The sequence below is a fragment of the Ceratotherium simum genome, chromosome 6 (assembly GCF_057802395.1).
Source record: "Ceratotherium simum simum isolate JZ-2026a chromosome 6, ASM5780239v1, whole genome shotgun sequence".
NCBI classification, from domain to species: Eukaryota; Metazoa; Chordata; class Mammalia; order Perissodactyla; family Rhinocerotidae; genus Ceratotherium; species Ceratotherium simum.
The window spans coordinates 74,488,668-74,507,857 of NC_141905.1; the positions used below are offsets into that span (position 1 = coordinate 74,488,668).

Sequence of the window (19,190 nt, forward strand, 5' to 3'; positions counted from 1 at the left end):
CCTTGCCTTTTCTAGCTTCTAGAGGCTGCTGGCATTCCTCAGTTCCTGGCCTCCTGCCTGCATCTTCATAACCAGCTATGTCTGGTGGAGTCTTTCTCGTGCTATATCACTCTGACTAACTCTTCTGCCTCCCTCCTCCACTTTCCCTTGTGATAATTTGGGCCCACTCAGATAATCCAGGATTATCTCCCCATCTCAAAGTCCTTAATCACATCTGTAAAGTCCCTTTTGCCAGGTAAAATAGATTCCAGGGATTAGGGCTGGGTGTGGGCATCTTTGGGCGGGCAGGGGGGTGAGAGGACATTATTCTGCTTACCACGGAGGCACTTGGCAAGCTCTAGGTGAAGAGATTCCTTGGGAAACTTGAGCAACTACTGAGTACACTGCTTTAGTGATTCTCAGAGGCATGTCTGGTTCATCTTGCTGTTCTCCTGCTGCGACTTCCCTAATGCATCTTACATTCTGCCTCTAAAGTTGCTGCGGCCTCTCTTCCTACTCATTACTTTTCCCTTAAACCTAATGATAGAGAAGCTGTATGATTCACTGTCTTCCTTTTATTCTCTTGGTAATAATACCCTGTGAGATAGACCTCTGTGGGAGGAGGGGAGCAATGTTCACAGACACGTGTGTGTGAGAGACATCTGCATATCCATACTGATATTTTTCTCTCTCATCTTTATCTCTGGGTTTTTGCTACTTTTTATTCAGAATTTTTTTTTTTTTTTTTTTTTTTTTTAGAAAATTGCCACCTGCAAGGAGTCCTTTCAAGACTGTGTGTGAATTAATAATGTACATGGCTAATAGTGAACTTGTTCTCTCCCTCCCCCTGTGCTGGTCCCCACTCCTCTTCTTCCTCATTCTCTGTCAGTTAAAGGTATCAAACAGCAATGGAGTAAACTGCCAGGGTCAGATCTGCCACTTAGCTCTGATGTCGTCACCAAATTTCTTAATCTCGTCGTGCCTCAGTTTCCTTATATATAAAATGTGAATAGCAGTAGCATTTCCACTTCATACTGTACTCAGGAACCAGTGTTTCATCTTTGTCTTTTATTCAAACATATTTGATTTCTAAAACAGCCATCAAGGCTACTGAAGTCAGAGGCCTACAAGATAGAGGCCAAGCTCCTCAGTGTAGAGGCTCTTCAAAATCTGATCCTGCCCTAACTTTCCAGCTTCATCTTCCGTTGCTTCCACTGCTCACAGCGCTCCGACAAAACTGATCTGCTGGGGCTGGCCCAGTGGCGTAGTGGTTAAGTTCATGTGCTCTGCTTCAGCAGCCTGGGGTTCGCAGGTTCAGATCCTGGGCGCAGACGTATGCACTGCTCATCAAGCCATGCTCTGGCAAGCGTCCCACATATAAAATAGTGGAAGATAGGCACAGATGTTAGCTCAGGGCCAGTCTTCCTCAGCAAAAAGAGGGAGATTGGCGACAGATGTTAGCTCAGGGCTAGTCTTCCTCACAAAAAAAAAGAAAGAAAGAAAAACCGATCTGCTTGCCAGGCCCCAAACATGCCAAAGAGAAGAGATGACTTGAAGTTCTCTCTCTCTGTTGTTTTTTTTTTTTTTCACTTTGATAAATAGGAAAAAGGGGGAGGAGAGAGCAAGTGTCAACCATTGTTAGAGGGATTTTATAAAATATTACAATGATTATCTCGCCTTGGAAAAGGAGAAAAAGTATAGTGAATGTGTTTAAATTCAGATAAAATATATGTTTCAGTTTATAACATATAGCTAATCAGCGATAATGTTGTAGTGGTCAGTGATACCTGGCCGGAAGGATGTTTTAATTATTATTAAACCTTATCTTCCCTAAATAAAGTAGATAGGAGAGCCAAGAATAGCCGAATGCCTACTTCCCTCAGTTGGTATTAGGAGTAAGTAAAGAAATGGAGAGTCAGCTTCTACTTGGGATGTTGTAACTTACTTTGGGGAGGGCTGGGGATGGAGACTATGAGAAGTCTCACCTCTGGCAGGGCTTGGTACTCCTGAAGCGTACCTCTTCTTATTCACCTGATGCCTTAGCACCAGTTTCTTGGTGAAAAAGCAACCAAAGACAACTCAAGAAGAACCACGGACAGCACATCCTCCCCGAATCACGTCCCTGTGGAGGAAGAAGGCCTAAACCATGAGCATATTCTGCAGAGGGATCAGGGCTGTGAGAGCAGAGGGAAGAGGTTGCTGTTACTACATTCTCAGCTTCAATCTTTGTCCTTATACCCTTTGCATGGACCTCTTTTACTTTTTAAGAACTGTGTTAAGGGTGCTCAATTTGATTGTTCTGGGTGGATGAATTTTTGACAGGTTGTTTTCCCCAACACCCATCTCTGCCTCTCAGAGAAGCCATTTAGGACCCATGCCGTGCCCTTTCCCACCTCAAGACCTCTGTATGTGCTGTTCCAGTAACTGAACCCTCCCCACTTGCACACCAGGCAATTCCTGCCCATTGTCAGTACTCAGCATCGTATCTGTGAAGCTCTTCCTAATGACCAGCACACCTCAACGCACACAGCAAGGAAAGGTCATTAATTAATATTGTATGCTAACCTTTAATGTAGTATACAGGATGTATGTGTGTATAACAGAATTTTCCTGCAGACTTTTTATCAAAACATTTTGTTTAGCAGGCTACGCTGGCCACCATAGAAATCAAGTTAAATGACTATAGTGCCTGCATTTTAGGGACATTTAAATGTATATCATGGGGCAAGGGGCAAGACGGGGTGGGACAATGAAAAGAAACCAGAGTAATCATCTGAGAAAAATCATAGCTTCTTATTTTATTTGGCGATGAAATTTTCCTTTAAGGTACTAAATACTACAGCAAAACTTATATGAAAATTCATGACATATTTCCTTTTTGCTTTATAGTTCACGAATTGTTTTTATATTCATTGTCTCACTGAATCTTGGCAACAACCCTGTGCAATACCCATTTCACAGATGGTGAAGTTGAGGTTCAACAAGGGCAACTGATTTGTCTAAAGTAACAGAGCCAGTGGGTGGCAGTCAGGAGAGGAGGGTGTGGTCATCCATCTACCCATCCTCCAACAAGGCCTTAGCAGACAACTGATGTATGCTGGGCACTAATGACAGCACAAGGGAGCGCAGATAAGTGAGCTATAGTTTCTCCCCTCAAGGAGCTGCTGCCTTGCTTTTCCCATGCACCATCCTGTGTTTCTCCTCCTTACGCCTGATTTGAGCTGCCTGTTATTTCCATAACTTGTTCCATGCTCAGTTGGAAAGTTTGAAGTCTGGAAAGTCAGAATTTGTGATTCATTTCCTATGTCTCCATACCTTAATAGAGCTCCGTATGGCGTGCTTCCTTTATATACTGTTTTTCTTACCACCACACCATGTGCTGACATAAGACTATTAAGTGATTTAATCTCATGCTTCTGACTTAAACAGCTTCCTACCCATTGGGGTGACAGGAAGAACTTGGTTGGAAGAACTACAGGAGACAGTGGCACCCCAGTCCTAGAGGTCTTCATTGATAATGACAACATCAAACGGCAGCTAAAGCAAGGGAGGGAATCTAGGGAAGTATTAACAAATATGGCAAAACATTGATTGTTTTATTATACAGGAAGCTCATATAACGAAGGAAAACCTAACACATAGGTACAAAAAAGGGACGAAATACACAAAGAAGCAATTGATGAATAGACTAATGACTAATAAAAAATATGAAACGCCTATAATCTAACTGGTAGTCAATAAAATATATAAAACAATAATCCTCACCTGTCAAATTAGTGAAAAATTAAGTATATATCACAAGTATATACGAAGAAACAGGCATATTTTAAACACTTCTGGTAGTGGTACAGTATGAGTCTTTCTGTAAATAAAGGGGGACTATGTATCAAGAGCTTCAAAATAGTTCATATTCTTGCACTTAGTGATTTCATTTTTAGAAATCTACCTGAAGGAAACAATCAGAAATTTGGTCAAACAATCAAAAGCAGAGATGGTCAACCCAAAGTTATTTATAATAGTGGAAAATTGGAAACATATAAACAACAGTAATAAAAATTTACATAAATTATCATATAGCTATGTGTTATACCACAATAATGCAAAGACTATTTAATGACATGGAGAAATGTCAAGTTGTCAAATGTCAAAATTCATTCACCTAAAATCTTGGAAGAATGTAATCGCTCTTCATATGGTGGGAATGGTGAAGTAAGAAGAGATCTTCTCCACACCTGGAAGGGTGTGAGACAGGGAGCCACCCCTGGGCTGAGGACCCATGCCCTGGCTGCTGCCACTTACTAACCATGTCGCCTTGGCAAATCACTAGACTGCCCAGAGTTTCCAGTTCCTCCCAGTGCCCCCCAGCACCTCAACAGAATTGTGAGATGATGTGTATTAAAACTGCCTTGTGGTGAGGAAGCTGGCTGCTGTTAGCACAGAATGCAGGTACTAGAGAAATTATTAGTGGGTTGGATAATAAACTGTGAAAGTACTTTATAAACTAAATTGCAGTATATATGTAAGATAATATTTTAACTGATGCCTAACATTTCTTTCCACATGTAGGACATACATCTCCCCAGCTGTCATCAAGTATCTTAAACGTAATCCCAATTGCCTAATTATTCGAAGCCCTCCACAAACAGTCCTGAGTCCTTTGGTCACTCCCACCTACACCAGCTCCCCATGATGGCTCCAGCCTCACCCAGACCTTTGTGGGTAGCGCTGTGATTAAGACCACCAGCTCTAGGGTCAGGACAACTGGTTCAAATCCCAGTTTTGTCACACACCAGTTGCAAAACCTCAGCCAAGGTACTTACTTGCTCTAAAGAGTTCCCTCAACTATGTGGAGATAGTAACATCTACGTCACTGGGATGGTGGCAGGATTAAATGAAATAATTCAGGTAAAGGGCTTGGCTAGTGTAAAACCTGGCACAGAGTGAGCAATAAATGGTAGATTTTCTTATTACCGCTGCCCCTAACTCCTAGAGGGCTTTCAGCTGCCAGTTAACAGACCAGTGTTTGTGCCCTCCCCAGCACTCTCAATCTGGTCTGGTTACAGAGGGTAGAAGCAGCCCGCAGAGCCCAGGATAATGTTAGCCAATGCAGAAAGCATAGATGACGTTACAGAACATGGCAGAAAACCTTTGGATGTGCAGACTGCTGGTGGATACCCCCAAACTCTGGACCCCTACTCTGATGTAGGTTTTGAGTATAAGTGCAAATTGGGGATGTGGTTAGCATTTGAAAACACTTCATGGAGAGATTGGGAGGAGAAATGTGTCAGGGGAAACAGAAAACACTGAGGGAGGCTGCGAAGGGAAAGGAAGAAATGTGGTATGGTCCATAAAACATGTGGACGTGGTGGAATCCTGAGGGAGTGTGACCAGGATTCAGGAATAGGCCACAAATGAGTCAAAGCAGATGGAAATAAGTTTGTGTCACATTTGTACCCAGCTAGAGTGGTCATGCCGTCAGTGAGCGAGTGAGTGAGGGACACGGCCTTTCATTTCTGCTGGACAGCCAGTCCTCATCCTTTTCCCTCTTGTCACTTTGTGTCCCTTCAGCTTATCTGTACACCTACTCGGTACTTCTCTACGCTGACGGCCATGTAATCGTCATCCTTTCTTACTGTTGACTGGTTGAGACACTTTCTGTTTTATAAATGTTTCCTTTCCTTATTTTTCAAACATTAAGCAGTGAGATAAAGGAGGTTAAGTATGGGTTTTGGAGACAGAAGTGATTCAAACCTCAGATCTGCCATTTCCTATTTCTGTGTCCTTAGGAAAATTATTTAATGTCTCTAAGCCTCCATTTCTCTATTTGTAACATAAATATGAAAATACTACATCCCATCCCATTGTTGTGAGAATTCATTGAAAAAAATATTTATAGAGTAACTAGCATATAGTAGGCAGTTAGTAAATACCTTCTTTCCCTTCAGTGGAGAAATGTTTAAATGCAAATATTGCATTGCAGTGTTTAAAGGCAAATATTGTTCTTGTGGCTTTATGAATACCTAATCAAATATGCTTGTAAGTGTCCTGATGATTGAAAATATTTGACAATTACAGGCAGGTCAAGTGCTAAGGATATAGTGATAAATTAGACATAGTTCTTCCGAGCTAGAGCTTTCCTTCTAGTTGAGAAAGACAGCAGATAATATGTATAGAAATGATGCGTGGACAAATATTTTTATAGAAAAATAAGATATTCATATGTGCTTAGTTTGCATGACTTTGAAATGGAGATTTTGCCAATTTATTGATTGATGATCTTAGCTGGTGATAAGGGCATGTGAATGCAATTCCAGACTCCAAGGTATCAGGTGCTAAAGAGATTAGAGTGAGAAGGTAAATTTTGAGCAGAGAAGGATCACGTGTTGATGTCTAAGAAAATGTATTCTATAAATTGTGACACCTCTGAAAATGCAGTCAGCTGGCTTTCCCGGGCCAGCAAATTGCTGGTGACCCTCGAGAATTGTGTGAGGCCACAATTTAATTGCACAAGCTTTAAGAGATCTGCAGTCCTTTATCCTATTAATTCAACCTGCAACTTGGTTCTCATCCTTTTGAATATGCAATTCTCATTGATTTCCATGGGAGTTACAGACACAGAGAAAAGGAAGAATTGGGCCAATTATCTGTCAAAGCAGAGCATCATTTAAAGTACAGTTTTAAAGTGTTTGCAGGCACATTAGTGAGTCAGCTCCTTCTCACTCATTCGTCCAGAAGGCTTTCCAGTTTGAATGGACCATTTTAAAAGGCAAGCTCCTTCCCTAAAATCTCAGTGTCATACTCATGCACCAGTAATTTGATTGTGACTGCCGGCAGGCAGTGACCTCACATTTTAGTCTCGATTTTACTGCTGAACTGTTTCAGATTTAAGCTATAGCCTAATCATAATTAGCAACCCCAAATAACGTTGTAAATTCCTAGGATGCCTATTGGGCTCTGACGGGTGTTCCACACAGAGAGTTAAGTCGACGTGGCCCTCGGAGACCTTTTGTTTGAAATAGTCTTGTTCCATCCGTGCTACACCAACAGAGTGCAAAGGGGGAAAATGGTTGTAAATATAACATTTAAAGCAACTGAGCTTGGACAGACGGTGAACACAGCGTTGTAATTTCAGCTCTCCCTCACCTTATGGACTATGTGTTATAGCATTTGACTGCATGGTAAATTTCTGTACAGCACATCTATTTTTCTATATTTCCATTTGATTTCCATTCTGTAATTCCATGTGCATTAGAATTCATGAAAGTCTTATTTGAAAACTTCTGTTGGGGAGAGATCCAGGTGACGTGGACTGCCAGACACCCCAGCTCCCAGCTCCTCTGTGTCTTTGAGGGACTTCTCAATGCTGGACCAGTTGCAGCCCTGGTCTCTCAGGATCTTCTCTTTGCTGGGAGCTCTTCCTCTGGCCCGGAGAAAGTTATTTCTCCCACACTTTGAGATATCCTGACTTCATGCTCCAACGGCCCTCCTTTTCCTTTTGCTGGGTGTTTATAATGCTTAGTAGGACCAGGCTGAGGATTGGTCTCATCAGTGATTGTCTCTGGGTATGGCACAAAAATTGAGTTAGAAGTTTTCACTTTTGCAATACAAATGAAGAGGGCTGCCATTTACAGCCATGCAGGTTGTGCAGTCCACCCGTACACTGCAAATGCTCTCACTTTGCAGCAAGGTAGAGGAAATATTGTAGGAGCTTTGGGGTGAGTTCTGATTCTGCCTTCGAGTTTAGTAGCTCAACTTGAGACCTTGGGCAATCTCTGGGATTCTGAGTTTCTTCCTCTGTAAGATGGGACCATAGTATTGACCTTCCAGAGTGATTGTGTGGACTGGATATGATAAAGTATGCAAAAAGCCTGCTCAGTAAGTAGTGGTTTTGTTTTTTGTTTGTCTTTTTTTCAATGAGAAGAGTTATTTAAACATATTTATAGACTTTTCTTGGAGTAAAAAGTCCATGTGTGATAAATATTTTAAAGGAAAAACTCATGTGTATTTTTTCTCAAATGCCATTTCATAAGGAACACAGACCCTGTAAAACAGGTCACCAAATAGTTATGATAACCCCATTTTGTTCATAATAATGCTTGAGTGAAAATTTTCAGCAGGGCTTAGTTATTAATATTTCAGGTCAGCTCAGTGCATACTCACCTGGTATTCTCTGTGTAAACAAGTAATGATAAAATAAGTGGGGGCAACGAAAATCACTGCTATTATAATTATTACAAACAAGTGTTCTTTGATTGATTGACTTTTCTTATATGAAATGCTATTTCTAATAATTATTAAAATAGTAAATAATATGTTGCAGAAATAAAGACTACTATCATTTTTAAATCCTTTTTAAAATGTTTCTTGCCTTGCTGTAAAATAAAGAATCTGAGATTTGAGTGATATATGTCCTAGCTGACAGAGATCTATTTTCTAGTGTCTTCTCCTTGCCTTCTAAGTAGTTAGGTAGGAGGACTAGCCACGTTCCTTGTGGAATATACGGTTAAGAAATTCTCAAGAAAAGTTTAAATAATTTTAAGGCAATTATTTCAGTAAATTTTAGAAAATAATTAGATTATTTTAAATTAACCAATGAGTATTTATATATAAGTGTGGTGGGGTTAGAGATTTGAGGATCCTCTTTAATCTTAGCTGTTAACACAACGATAAACAATAAAAACACTAGAAGTTGAATTATGTAGTATGGGCTTCAGGTGCTAAAGAAGTTCAGGAGAGAAATTTAGTGAAGTCTATGGTAATCAGAAGAGCTTGCTCAAGAAGTTAGGTCTCAGGCTGGATCTTGAGGAATAGAGGAACAGAATGTAGATAGGCAGAGGAAACATGTTCCTTAAGTGTTGTATATCTCTGATCTGCAGCGGGAATCAGTGAATTCTTTCACATTATGAGTGTATAAAATATTTCCAGATAATTAGCAAACATAAGAACTTTACTGTGAGTGGTGAAAATGGTTGACCCTTATTCCATGGTAAAACTTCACCGAGATGACTCCCTGGAAAGAGGAAACACTCCCACCAAGACCCACCTTTCCAGTTGGCATCCAGTATTGCCCTGAGTTTTTACATGCAAATCTTCAAAAGATAAGGGGTCAACAGATTGTGTTTATGTAAATGAGATGTGCCAATTCTACTTGGGAGCACAAGTAAATAGCAAACAAGAGAACCTGAAAGTTAGCTAAATTGAAAGCTGGCTGCAATGCTAAATAGAACATACTTGGTAAGAAAAGATGGGTTCACTCAGCCCGCAGGAAGTGCAGCAGAATGGAGAATGTTTTCTAATACAGCTCTACTCATTATGGTCTCAGCTCAAAGTTCTCCAGTGATAGGTACAGAAGGCATATTGGAAGCTTTCCACATGTCTAATTATTTCCTGCTAAGTCTATCATCAAAAAGTGCAGACATTTAGGAATCACGGTGAATTCTATCTGTTTTTCTTCAGATAAAATGATGATGAAGGTTTTAGAGTTCTGTGCTATAGATGATATATGTCAATATGTAGATATAGATGTATAGATGATATATAAAATGAAACTTATAGTTGCCTTAGAGTCTGCTCACCTGCCTGTTTTCCCCCAGTAGCCCCTTCTCATCGCACTCCAATCCCATCCTGCGTAACTCCTCTCAAAACCCAGACCCACTGATAGCCATTCTTCTTGTACTACTTTCCATCACTCCATGCCCATGTTATATTAGATTCATGGGAAACCTCTTAATTCTCTAGGTCTTTCATATTCCAAACAGGGACAGCTTGTCCCTGGTTTTGATGACTGTGGTAGTTTTAAAATATGTCCACAAATTCTTTGATACCCCTCCCTTCAAAAGATGGGGCCTAATTCTCCTCGCCCTGAATGTGGGCCAGACTTAGTGACTCACTGGTAACAACAGAATAAAGCAGAAGTTACAGTGGGCAACTTTCGAGGCTGGGTTGTAAGAGGCACTTCAGTTTCTCCTCATTCTCTCTCTTGGATCACTTGCTCTGGGAAAAGCCAGATGCCGGGACATGAGGACACTCACTATGGAGAGGCCCATGTGGTGAGGAACTGAGGCCTCTGGTCAGCAGCCAGCAAGGAACTAAGGCCTCCTGCCTATAGCCACGCAAGTGAGCTTCAGAGTGGATCCTCAGGTCCCAGTCAAGCCTTCAGATGACTGCAGCCATGGCCAACATCTTAGTTGCAACCTCATGAAAGACCTTCAGCCAGACCACTCACCTGCTCCCAAATTTTGACTCACAGAAGCTATGAGATTAATAAATGCTTATTAATTTAGGCATCTAAGTTTGGGTATAATTTGTTATGTTGTTGATACTTAATACAGTGACCTAACAGAGTAATGTGCTATGCTGAAGTAAAAAAGCCAGATAAAGAATTAAGTGAGAATTCCTCACATTTTGATAGGCTTTGAAAAGGGAGAATAAGCCTTGTTCCATCATTGCTATTTTTCACATCTTAGCCAAAGGAACACATTTGCAACAGTGATCCTCAATGGGGGCAATACTGCCCCCTAAAATTTTTTCAGAGATTTGCAGGACATCTTGGGTTTTCAAAATGATTGGGGCCCTATAAAGGCATTTAGTAGGCAGGGCACAGGGATCGTAGATGCCCTGTGGAACATGGAAGCTACCACACAATAAACTACCAGTTTAGAGTGTGCTACTGGACATTTATGAAGGTAAAAACAAAAACTGTTCAAAATTGTCTGAACTTAGAACTTCTGTTTTACATTAAACTCAATTTTGTTATGGTTTTAATATAGACTGCATTTTCCAGAAATAGAACCACTATGTAAATTGATAGAAAACTATACATATTTTTTTTGCTTAGAACCTTTCTAGAGTTGTTCACAACCACCCCAATTGCACTAGTGCTCCTCATCTATTGAGTCACCGATAAGACACTCGTATCGGTCTGCAATTATACCTGAAGGATTCTTAATTATTCTACAAATAGGTGAAAGTATCTGACTACTTCTGATATAGTCATATGCAGGCATTACATATGGAAATACACATTGGTTTAAGTTACTTTCCATTTAGTTCTCCTGCATTTTACAGTTAGAGCATTATATTGCTGCAGTGAAAATTATTTGTGTAAATATTTGACATGTTCTGTGAATTTCTTTGTAGGTAATGAGAACTACAAAATATGTTTTAAAGGAGGGCACTGGGTCTCATAGTGTTGAGAACCATTGCTCTTGATCATTACAGATGTGTTGAGAGGCAGTGTGGCAGAGTGGAGTGACAGACCTGAATTCAAATCCTGGTGCTACCATTTGCTGTAAAAAGTTATTGGCTTTTTACCTCTTTTGGGATTAAGTTTTCTCATCTGTGAAATAAGGTAATAACAACTACCCTGCAGATTGTTGGAAAGGTTAATGTATTAAAATGTTGAGGATAGTGCCTGGCCCATCATGGGTGTGAATTATGATATATGTCATGGTGAGTAACAGTACATGTTTTGATCCATTCTGTAATGGGTAAATCTGTGTGCTTATTCCTCCCAGGTGTGCTACGTAGGATGCCAGCTTGATTCTGAAACCTAATAATCATGCTTAAAAATAGCAAGAGAAACCCAATGAGATATAAGGTATCATTTAGCTTAAGAGTAAAGAGAGCCTCAGTTAGTGGTGAGCTTGAAAGTAGCACATTAAAATTATTGGCAAGCTAAGGGAGCTCCAGTTTTTTCAGTATGGAACAGCATTTGCAGCTGTATTTCTGATGCAGAGTGTAACTGTCACCCATGCCATACAAAAGGTTACACAAAAGCTATAGTAAAGACAATGAATTTGGGATCTACATTTCTCGCATAGTCACGATGGGTCCCACCATCCACATCCCTTCTCTCCATGAGAAGACAATGATTTGGCTGTAAATGTTGAGAGTTGGTGTGTTCTGGTGGATGCTGTCTTCTGATGTCTCCTCTGGGCTCATTAGTGGACAGAGCCTCATGTGGACTCTAGCACATGTGTGAGGTTGTGCTAAAGTGTCTTCTGACCTCACCTCAGTCATCGTTGCTGCTACTCACAGAACTCAGGCCAGCAAAAGCCAAAGTTGTCACAAGCACCTCCAAAGAAATGGCAAAAGCTAGATTGTGAGCAAGAGGGAGTAATATTAAGATTGCAATTCTGAGAAACTCAACTATCCCCTGCTTGCGATAATTAATCTGCATTACAGATACCCAGAGTCTGAGAGGGGCACAAGAACCCAGCTAGCCAGATCTGGCATGAGACTTGTTTGCTAGAAACCTCCAAGGGGAACTCTTAGAAAAGGCAGAGCAGCTCCAAAGTGCATGATAGATTTAAGCTTTCTCTTAAAGTGACCTCACATTGTTAACCAAAATCTGGATTCATTTCCACTGTGCTTTTAAAAAAATCACCTTCATGACCTTAGATGGAAACATTAATAAAAGAGGGAGCTCTTCCAGTCAGTATACATAAAAAGAAGTCATATAAATGCACCATTTTATAGATATTGGCACTAAAATTGAAAAATAAGTTCCAAGAGAAAATGAAGATATTAAGAATTATCAAAATATCAGTACTTATTTCTATAACTGATGTGTAGATATATAGAAGATATTTAAATATAAATTATCTGTGAACCAAAATGAGAAGTTAATAATACAGTAACAAAACTGGTTATTGAAACCATCTGAAATTTCCTCTAAGTTCCACAGTATCAAATTATGATGTGACAGTCTAATTTGCTCACAGGATAAGACAGCATTAGAGAAATTTTAGTAGACATCTTTGTAGTTTCATAAAAGGAGGTCCTTGAAGACTAAAATATGGTTTAGATAATGCAATTATTTAATCAAGAATGTCAAATACCAGCCCTCACACCACCTGCTTTTTAAAGAAAAGAAAGCCAGGAACTAAAGAGGGTGGTTTAAGAAGAGGCAGAGGAAGAATCAGCGACGAAAGGAAGAGAATAAAATAGTTACACATAGTCTAAAGGAGATGGGTGTAGATTGTAGATAGGCAGTGTTTTTTTGTCTCAAAAGTTTGCATATGAACTAGTATTTGTTAAAAGATAAAAAGAAAACTAGAAATGAGCTACTTTTTTTAAAAGGATGGGGTAAGAGGCTCAAGTTACAATGTCTTTCAGTGTTAAGGTTCGTACATTCTTTTATACCTCTTCCTTCCACGTTGCCAGTTTTCACTGTACTGCAGTTTGAGGACACATTCCTCATGTACCTTCCGCAGCTGTTCTTTATTGTTAGGGTTGCTTCTTAAGGGGATAGCTCAGGTGTTGAGAACATCAAGTAGCAGGTGCCACGTGAGACTACCTAGTTTCAGTACCAGAAGGAACACAACATGAGTAAACGTCACTTCATGCAGTAGCTGATTTTCTAAAAAGTTGTGTCAGTATAAAATATTGGTGAATCCTCTCATTTTGAAATGGAATTATCCTGAATTTAATAACTCTACATTTTCAAATATTGTAAAATAAAAACATTAACTGAATATCGTGGATAACTCAGGGTTAACCAAAAATTCCCATGTTTCAAACCTATAAGTGAAAATGTTTCTTTTTTTTATTCCTGTGATAAACCATAGTTCTTTGATATTATCATTATTTTTTTATTGAAGTATAGTTGACATACAATATTATACTAGTTTCAGGTGTACGACCTAGTGATTCATCTATTTACATTACAAAATGATCACCCAGATAAGACTAGTAACCATCTGTCATCATACAAAATTATTATAATCTTTTGTTAGCTATGTTTCCTGTGCTGTACCTTACATGCCCATGACTTTTTATGTTATGACTGGTGAAAATGTTTCCTAAACACTAGTCGGCTTCCCTGCCTTAGTGATTTTGATTCCGCTAGAGTGAGAGGGCAAAGGTTTGCTTAGCTGATCGAGGCTGCTGCTGGCCTCCTTACCCAGGGCTGTAGGTCGAGATGGTACTGGATCAGGGTCTGAAACTCCTCTGAACCCAGCCCCACATGCTCGCCAAATATTTTGGCACTAAGATTTACTTGAAGTGAAAAAATTCTGTGGATATACATAGGCAGTTTGGCATTGCCTGAGTTTGGGAAAATATTTTTATTTTAATCCTTGTCTTTAGCCAAACATTACTTTTGTCATTTGGGACTTGGATGTTTTACTAAAGAAAATAGAATGAAGAGTGGGTTGTCTAGAATCATTTAGCTAAAATTTACTATCATTAACATTTTCGGCAGATAAAGAGCGCATCAAAATTAAGGACACTTTAAAATAAAATAACATGACCCTTTTACATATATAATAAGTAACCAGGATAATATTCTTTCTCGAAAGTCAGTAAGGATTATCTCTAGCAAAAATATCCCATCAATACTGACTTTTTCATGCTGACATACGTTGCAGCATAAGAACAAATTTTAAAACTAATAAGAAAATAAATAAGGCAAGCTCTTTCATATAAAGAATAACATGTAGAGAGAAGACTCAAAGATTAAGAGAAAAAATTAAATTTATTTCTACAGAAACAAAGGCCCAATGGAGTAAAAAGGATTTAGAACTTTTAGCACAAGGAAGATACAACTCATGCATAGTAAGTGGGCACATGGGTTATTTTCTTCCTATTCTTGAGATATTATTATGTGTTTCTTTACTCCACAGTAAAGGGAGAATATGAATCATTTCCATGATTCGACATAATGTGTGAATCACAAAAAGCTTTTTGGTTTTTTGTTAAGATCGTTTTGTAGGCACTTACAGTATTTTCTTGTCCAAAGCCTTTCCTTAAGGATTGAAATGTTTCTAATGATGGTGAAGTGGCTCTAATGAAGTGGTCCCATGATTTAAATTATTATATCAACATCTTCAGGTAACCAGTTACAAACACACACACATACACACACACACATAACTATAATATGTATGTAGTGGATCTAAAATTAGAATTCCATTTCATTCAAAAGTGATAAAATTGGAACACTTGCTAAGAATATTGTGATTACTGTTGCTTTCAATAACTTCTTTTGTATTTTCTTAATAATACAAAATTTAAATAAAAGAAACAATAGAAGACAACATGGGACTTCCTTGTATGGTCTAAGTAGAGAAGCCCTTTTCAAGCAGCACATGCGAGTCATATGACATAAGAATCATAAAGGTGATCTGTAACTTGAACTACATATAAAAGCAAAAGTTTGATGCTAAGAAAAAACAAATAAAACAAAGTAAAAATACAAATACCAAAATTAGAGAAATATTTGCAATACAATATATTGCTGTTAAATGGTTCTTTATCCAAACCTTTTCATAGTGATACAAACTTGTAAATGTATTTGACAATATTTCATTCACTTGTCAAAAGAATGAGTACACAGTGTAGGTGTTGGGGACAGTTTTAGTGCTGTTTTCATGCTATTTTTTAAAAATCTAAATTCTGCAATAAGTGTTTCATATTGTGATTCAGCATCATCTCTGAGCTCAGACTATACTCTCAAAACCTTAGGGACAAGAAGTAGCATGGTTCAGGAGGAGCCTGAGTCATTTCAAAGCCAAATTAGCCAGTCCTTGAATAATTCTAACTTTTGTGGTGGTTTCGAATGGAGAAAATGACAATAATCCCCGTTCACCACTCTGCTCATCGGACAGTTTGGGAGACTCAATTGTTCTTTCCCCACTTGTTAAACCGGGGACTCTCGAAGATTCCTTCCAGCTCTAAAATTCTCTGGTTCTATGAATATCCCCATTATTATCATTACATCTCATTTTGCTTAAAGAATGTTAAATCAGTAGTCTCTTATCTTACATCTACCTATGTGAGAAAAGACTAAAGAAAACTGAATTCGGTTTCTTCATGATGAATGCATTTGTCAAATTCTTTCCAAGTAGCAAATTAATTTATTGTGTTTTTTCAAAAATGCAAATTAAAGCTGTACAAACTATTGTGGTAAAATTTAGCAGTCTTTTTTCATAAATTAAAGCTAACTGATTTAATGTTAATGAAAAGAACTATATTCAAATACAAATTTTAATAACTTGGGTGGAAAGAAAATCTTAGACTTCATAAGCTTTTCCTTACATAAAATTCATGTAACTTGAACAGAAAGTCATTAAGATGAAATTTTCCATAGTGAAGCCTATATTAATTACCTTGTATGAAACTCTGAAAAGTTCCTTAATAAATGTCTGATCCTATGTGTCCCTGAGAAAGAGAACTGTCTATTGATTAGTTAATTATCTCAAACCAAGGGCCCCAGGTTCAGTTTTTGCTGATTACTGTCTTACCTTGTTTGAATATTCTCACCAAAACCAGAAGGAAAAGTTTTTTGTTTTTTTTTAAATAAGAGTATTTTGCTTCTATTCATATTGATAATACAGAAAGTACTGGTATAAATTTAATAGAATATTTTGTAACTTGTTTGTTCTTAGGACTTAATCTAATACTCCATGTATATATGTATGTGTTTATGTGTGTGGAAAGAGTCTTGATTAGTAGAATAAGATTTTAAGAATGACTTTAGAAATGTGTCCTGTGAGCTTGATTCTCTCATACTTTCAAGATTGTCAAAATTCACTTCAATAGGATTATAAGAAACAAAGGCATTTCCAAACTCACTGAATCCTAGTGTTCTCCTTTGACATAAATATCCCACAAACTGCATTTTATAGAATACTAATCCTGAAGAACAGGAAAAAATCAAAATTGCTATTTTCTTTTGCATTTGTGTTGTTACTGCATTTGTGCTAGGTTTTCACTCAGTTAAACAAGGAGAAATTTCAACTTTTTATATTGACTAGATAAACATAAACTGTAAGGGCTAATTTATGCTCACATTTTTCAAAAGGAAAAGTTTGTAGATGATAAGTTTGATATACATACTTCATACTGGGATTTAGGAATTTTTGCATAATAATATAAGTACCTGCTTTTTTTTTTTTTTTTTTTTTTTAAAGATTTATTTATTTATTTTCGCCCCAAAGCCCCAGTAGATAGTTGTATGTCATAGTTGCACAGCTTTCTAGTTGCCGTATGTGGGACGCGACCTCAGCGTGGCCGGAGAAGCGGTGCGTCGGTGTGCGCCCGGGATCCGAAACCGGGCCGCCAGCATCAGAGAGCACGCACTTAACCGCTAAGCCACAGGGCCGGCCCAGTACCTGCTTTTTTAAAATTGAAGTTTGCAACGTTCACTAAATTCAAAAGTTAGTGCCAGATTAGATTTAATGTTCACTTAATTCTAGGGCTAATCATTTAAATTGAGAAAGAGAAATCTAAACGTAAATCTTTGACACATTCTATCTTATTTTTATGTCATACTAAAAGTCATAAAAATCGATAAAGCAATGAAATTAAAACTGAAACACATCCAAAATCTTTTTGGCTCATCATCTAAGAACCAGAGAAGTGCCAAGTCTGAAGGAGCACATGCTTGAGTAGGTCAGAGGGTCCACTTAGTTTATCCTGCCTCCAATAGTCGTCCCTGTTGGGTTTTACTTTAACAGAAAATGAGCTCATGGAGGAGCACTATAGGCTTTCTGTGATGAACATATGTAATAATTTTCACCCACTTTTTAGTTTAGCTTGGCTGCCTTAACATCTTCTTTCAAAATGTCAGCAATGATTAGACTACATTATGGGATAATTAATATGAACTTTTATCTCAAAGCTAATTTTGAGTAATACTAGAACCAAACACATGTCAGTATGTTAAAGATGGAGAATTGAGCAGATTGCTTTTCTATATAAAAATATATATTTTCTCTTTTCAGTTCACCTTTCTTTTCAAATATCAATCCAATATAAATGTTTGAGAAAGGTTAAAAAACCTGTGAAAGAAGCACCTTTTGAAGTTTGGTGGTATAGTTTCTAAGATCCTTTCACAGGCTGTGGTATAGATTCTTGCATATTGAAATATTGGTCAGGGGGCCGGCCTGGTGGCGCAGCGGTTAAGTGCGTGCGCTCCACTGGGGCGGCCCGGGGCTCGCAGGTTTGGGCCCGGGCACGCACTGATGCACCGCTTGGTAAGCCATGCTGTGGCGGCGTCCCTTATAAAGTAGAGGAGGATGGGCACGGATGTTAGCCCAGGGCCAGTCTTCCTCAAGAAAAAAGGGGAGGATTGGCATCAGATGTTAGCTCAGGGCTAGTCCTCCTCACAAAAAATAAATAAATAAAATAAAATAAAGTATTGGTCAATTTATGGAGTTTAGGAAATATTTCTTCATGTACCTGGACTCAGGGGGTGTGGCTGTGGTTGATTATGTATGTCCAGTTCATACTTTAATGCCAGTGCTCCATCTTTTAAAATTATCTTCATGGGGCATCCTGTGCCCTATTTCCCTCTTCTAAACAGGCCTTTTCCCAAATTAGTTAAAATTACTAAATAATCTGTTTCATCCCACAGTAATTCTAGAGATTTATTAGACTTTTCTCTTCCCCGTAAGTTGCTTCTGCCATGTTTAATTACACATCTAAATAAAGGCCATGCTCAGAATTGGAGTGTAACAATTCTTCATGTTAGGTCGTAAAGTTCAGACCATGATCTAGTCATCTCATGAAGGGCACCATAACTGGTACTGATCTGAACAGTTCAGCCTAACAGCCAGGCAATTCAGCCACCTACAATTCAATTGTTGCTTTTATTTGAATTAAAATTAAATTTTGGATATAATTGGTTTAGCTGTTGATTCAAGTAGGTACAAGTAGTGCTGTGCAAAGACAGCCATATTTTGTCTCAGGCAGCCCACCCAATATTTTTTACAGATAGCATTGTTTATAATCCTCTTCAGAGTGCTCTAAGTATGCAACAAAGAGTAATGCTGATAGACGGTGCACATCTAGTCATGAGCATTAGGATCTGCTTTTTTGTACACTGACTTTCCATCCTTGCAGATTATCCTAGCTCTCTAGAAATAATGGGTAGCCCTTTGGCATTGTGACTCATTGACTCAAGATCAGTATTTTTACCTCTCCGTTCTCTTCTCTCAATTAGTACTTGACTAAAGAAATAAAAACAACTGGTCAGCTATTTGCAACCCTAGAAAATGAAATGGGAACAAAATATAATTAAGTAAAACCTGCAGTTATTCATAGGGAACTTGCTTTTGTTCTGATTATCATGATCCCAGTTTGTCAAAATGCTTTTAAAATGAGTCTTTTACCAAAAAAGTGGGGGAGACTCAATGTACTTAGTCAAGTATAAATAAGCCATTTATAGTTTGTCCTTTCAAGATCGCTTTTAACATTGTTGTAGG

At 38.4% G+C, this 19,190-nt stretch overlaps 1 protein-coding gene across 3 annotated transcripts in view; it reads left to right on the plus strand.

The window, feature by feature from the left end:
• ATRNL1 (attractin like 1) overlaps positions 1–19,190 on the plus strand; it is a 773,536-nt gene that overhangs the window by 735,582 nt on the left and 18,764 nt on the right. Inside the window, exon 30 of one of the 3 annotated variants that reach the window (XM_087432666.1) lies at positions 11,200–11,288. The exons of the other annotated variants lie outside the window; for them this stretch is intronic. Coding sequence (XP_087288792.1) covers positions 11,200–11,273 — 74 coding nt within the window. The 3' untranslated portion in view covers positions 11,274–11,288. Of the gene's footprint in view, positions 1–11,199; positions 11,289–19,190 lie in introns of those variants that run through there. 3 annotated transcript variants of the gene reach the window in all.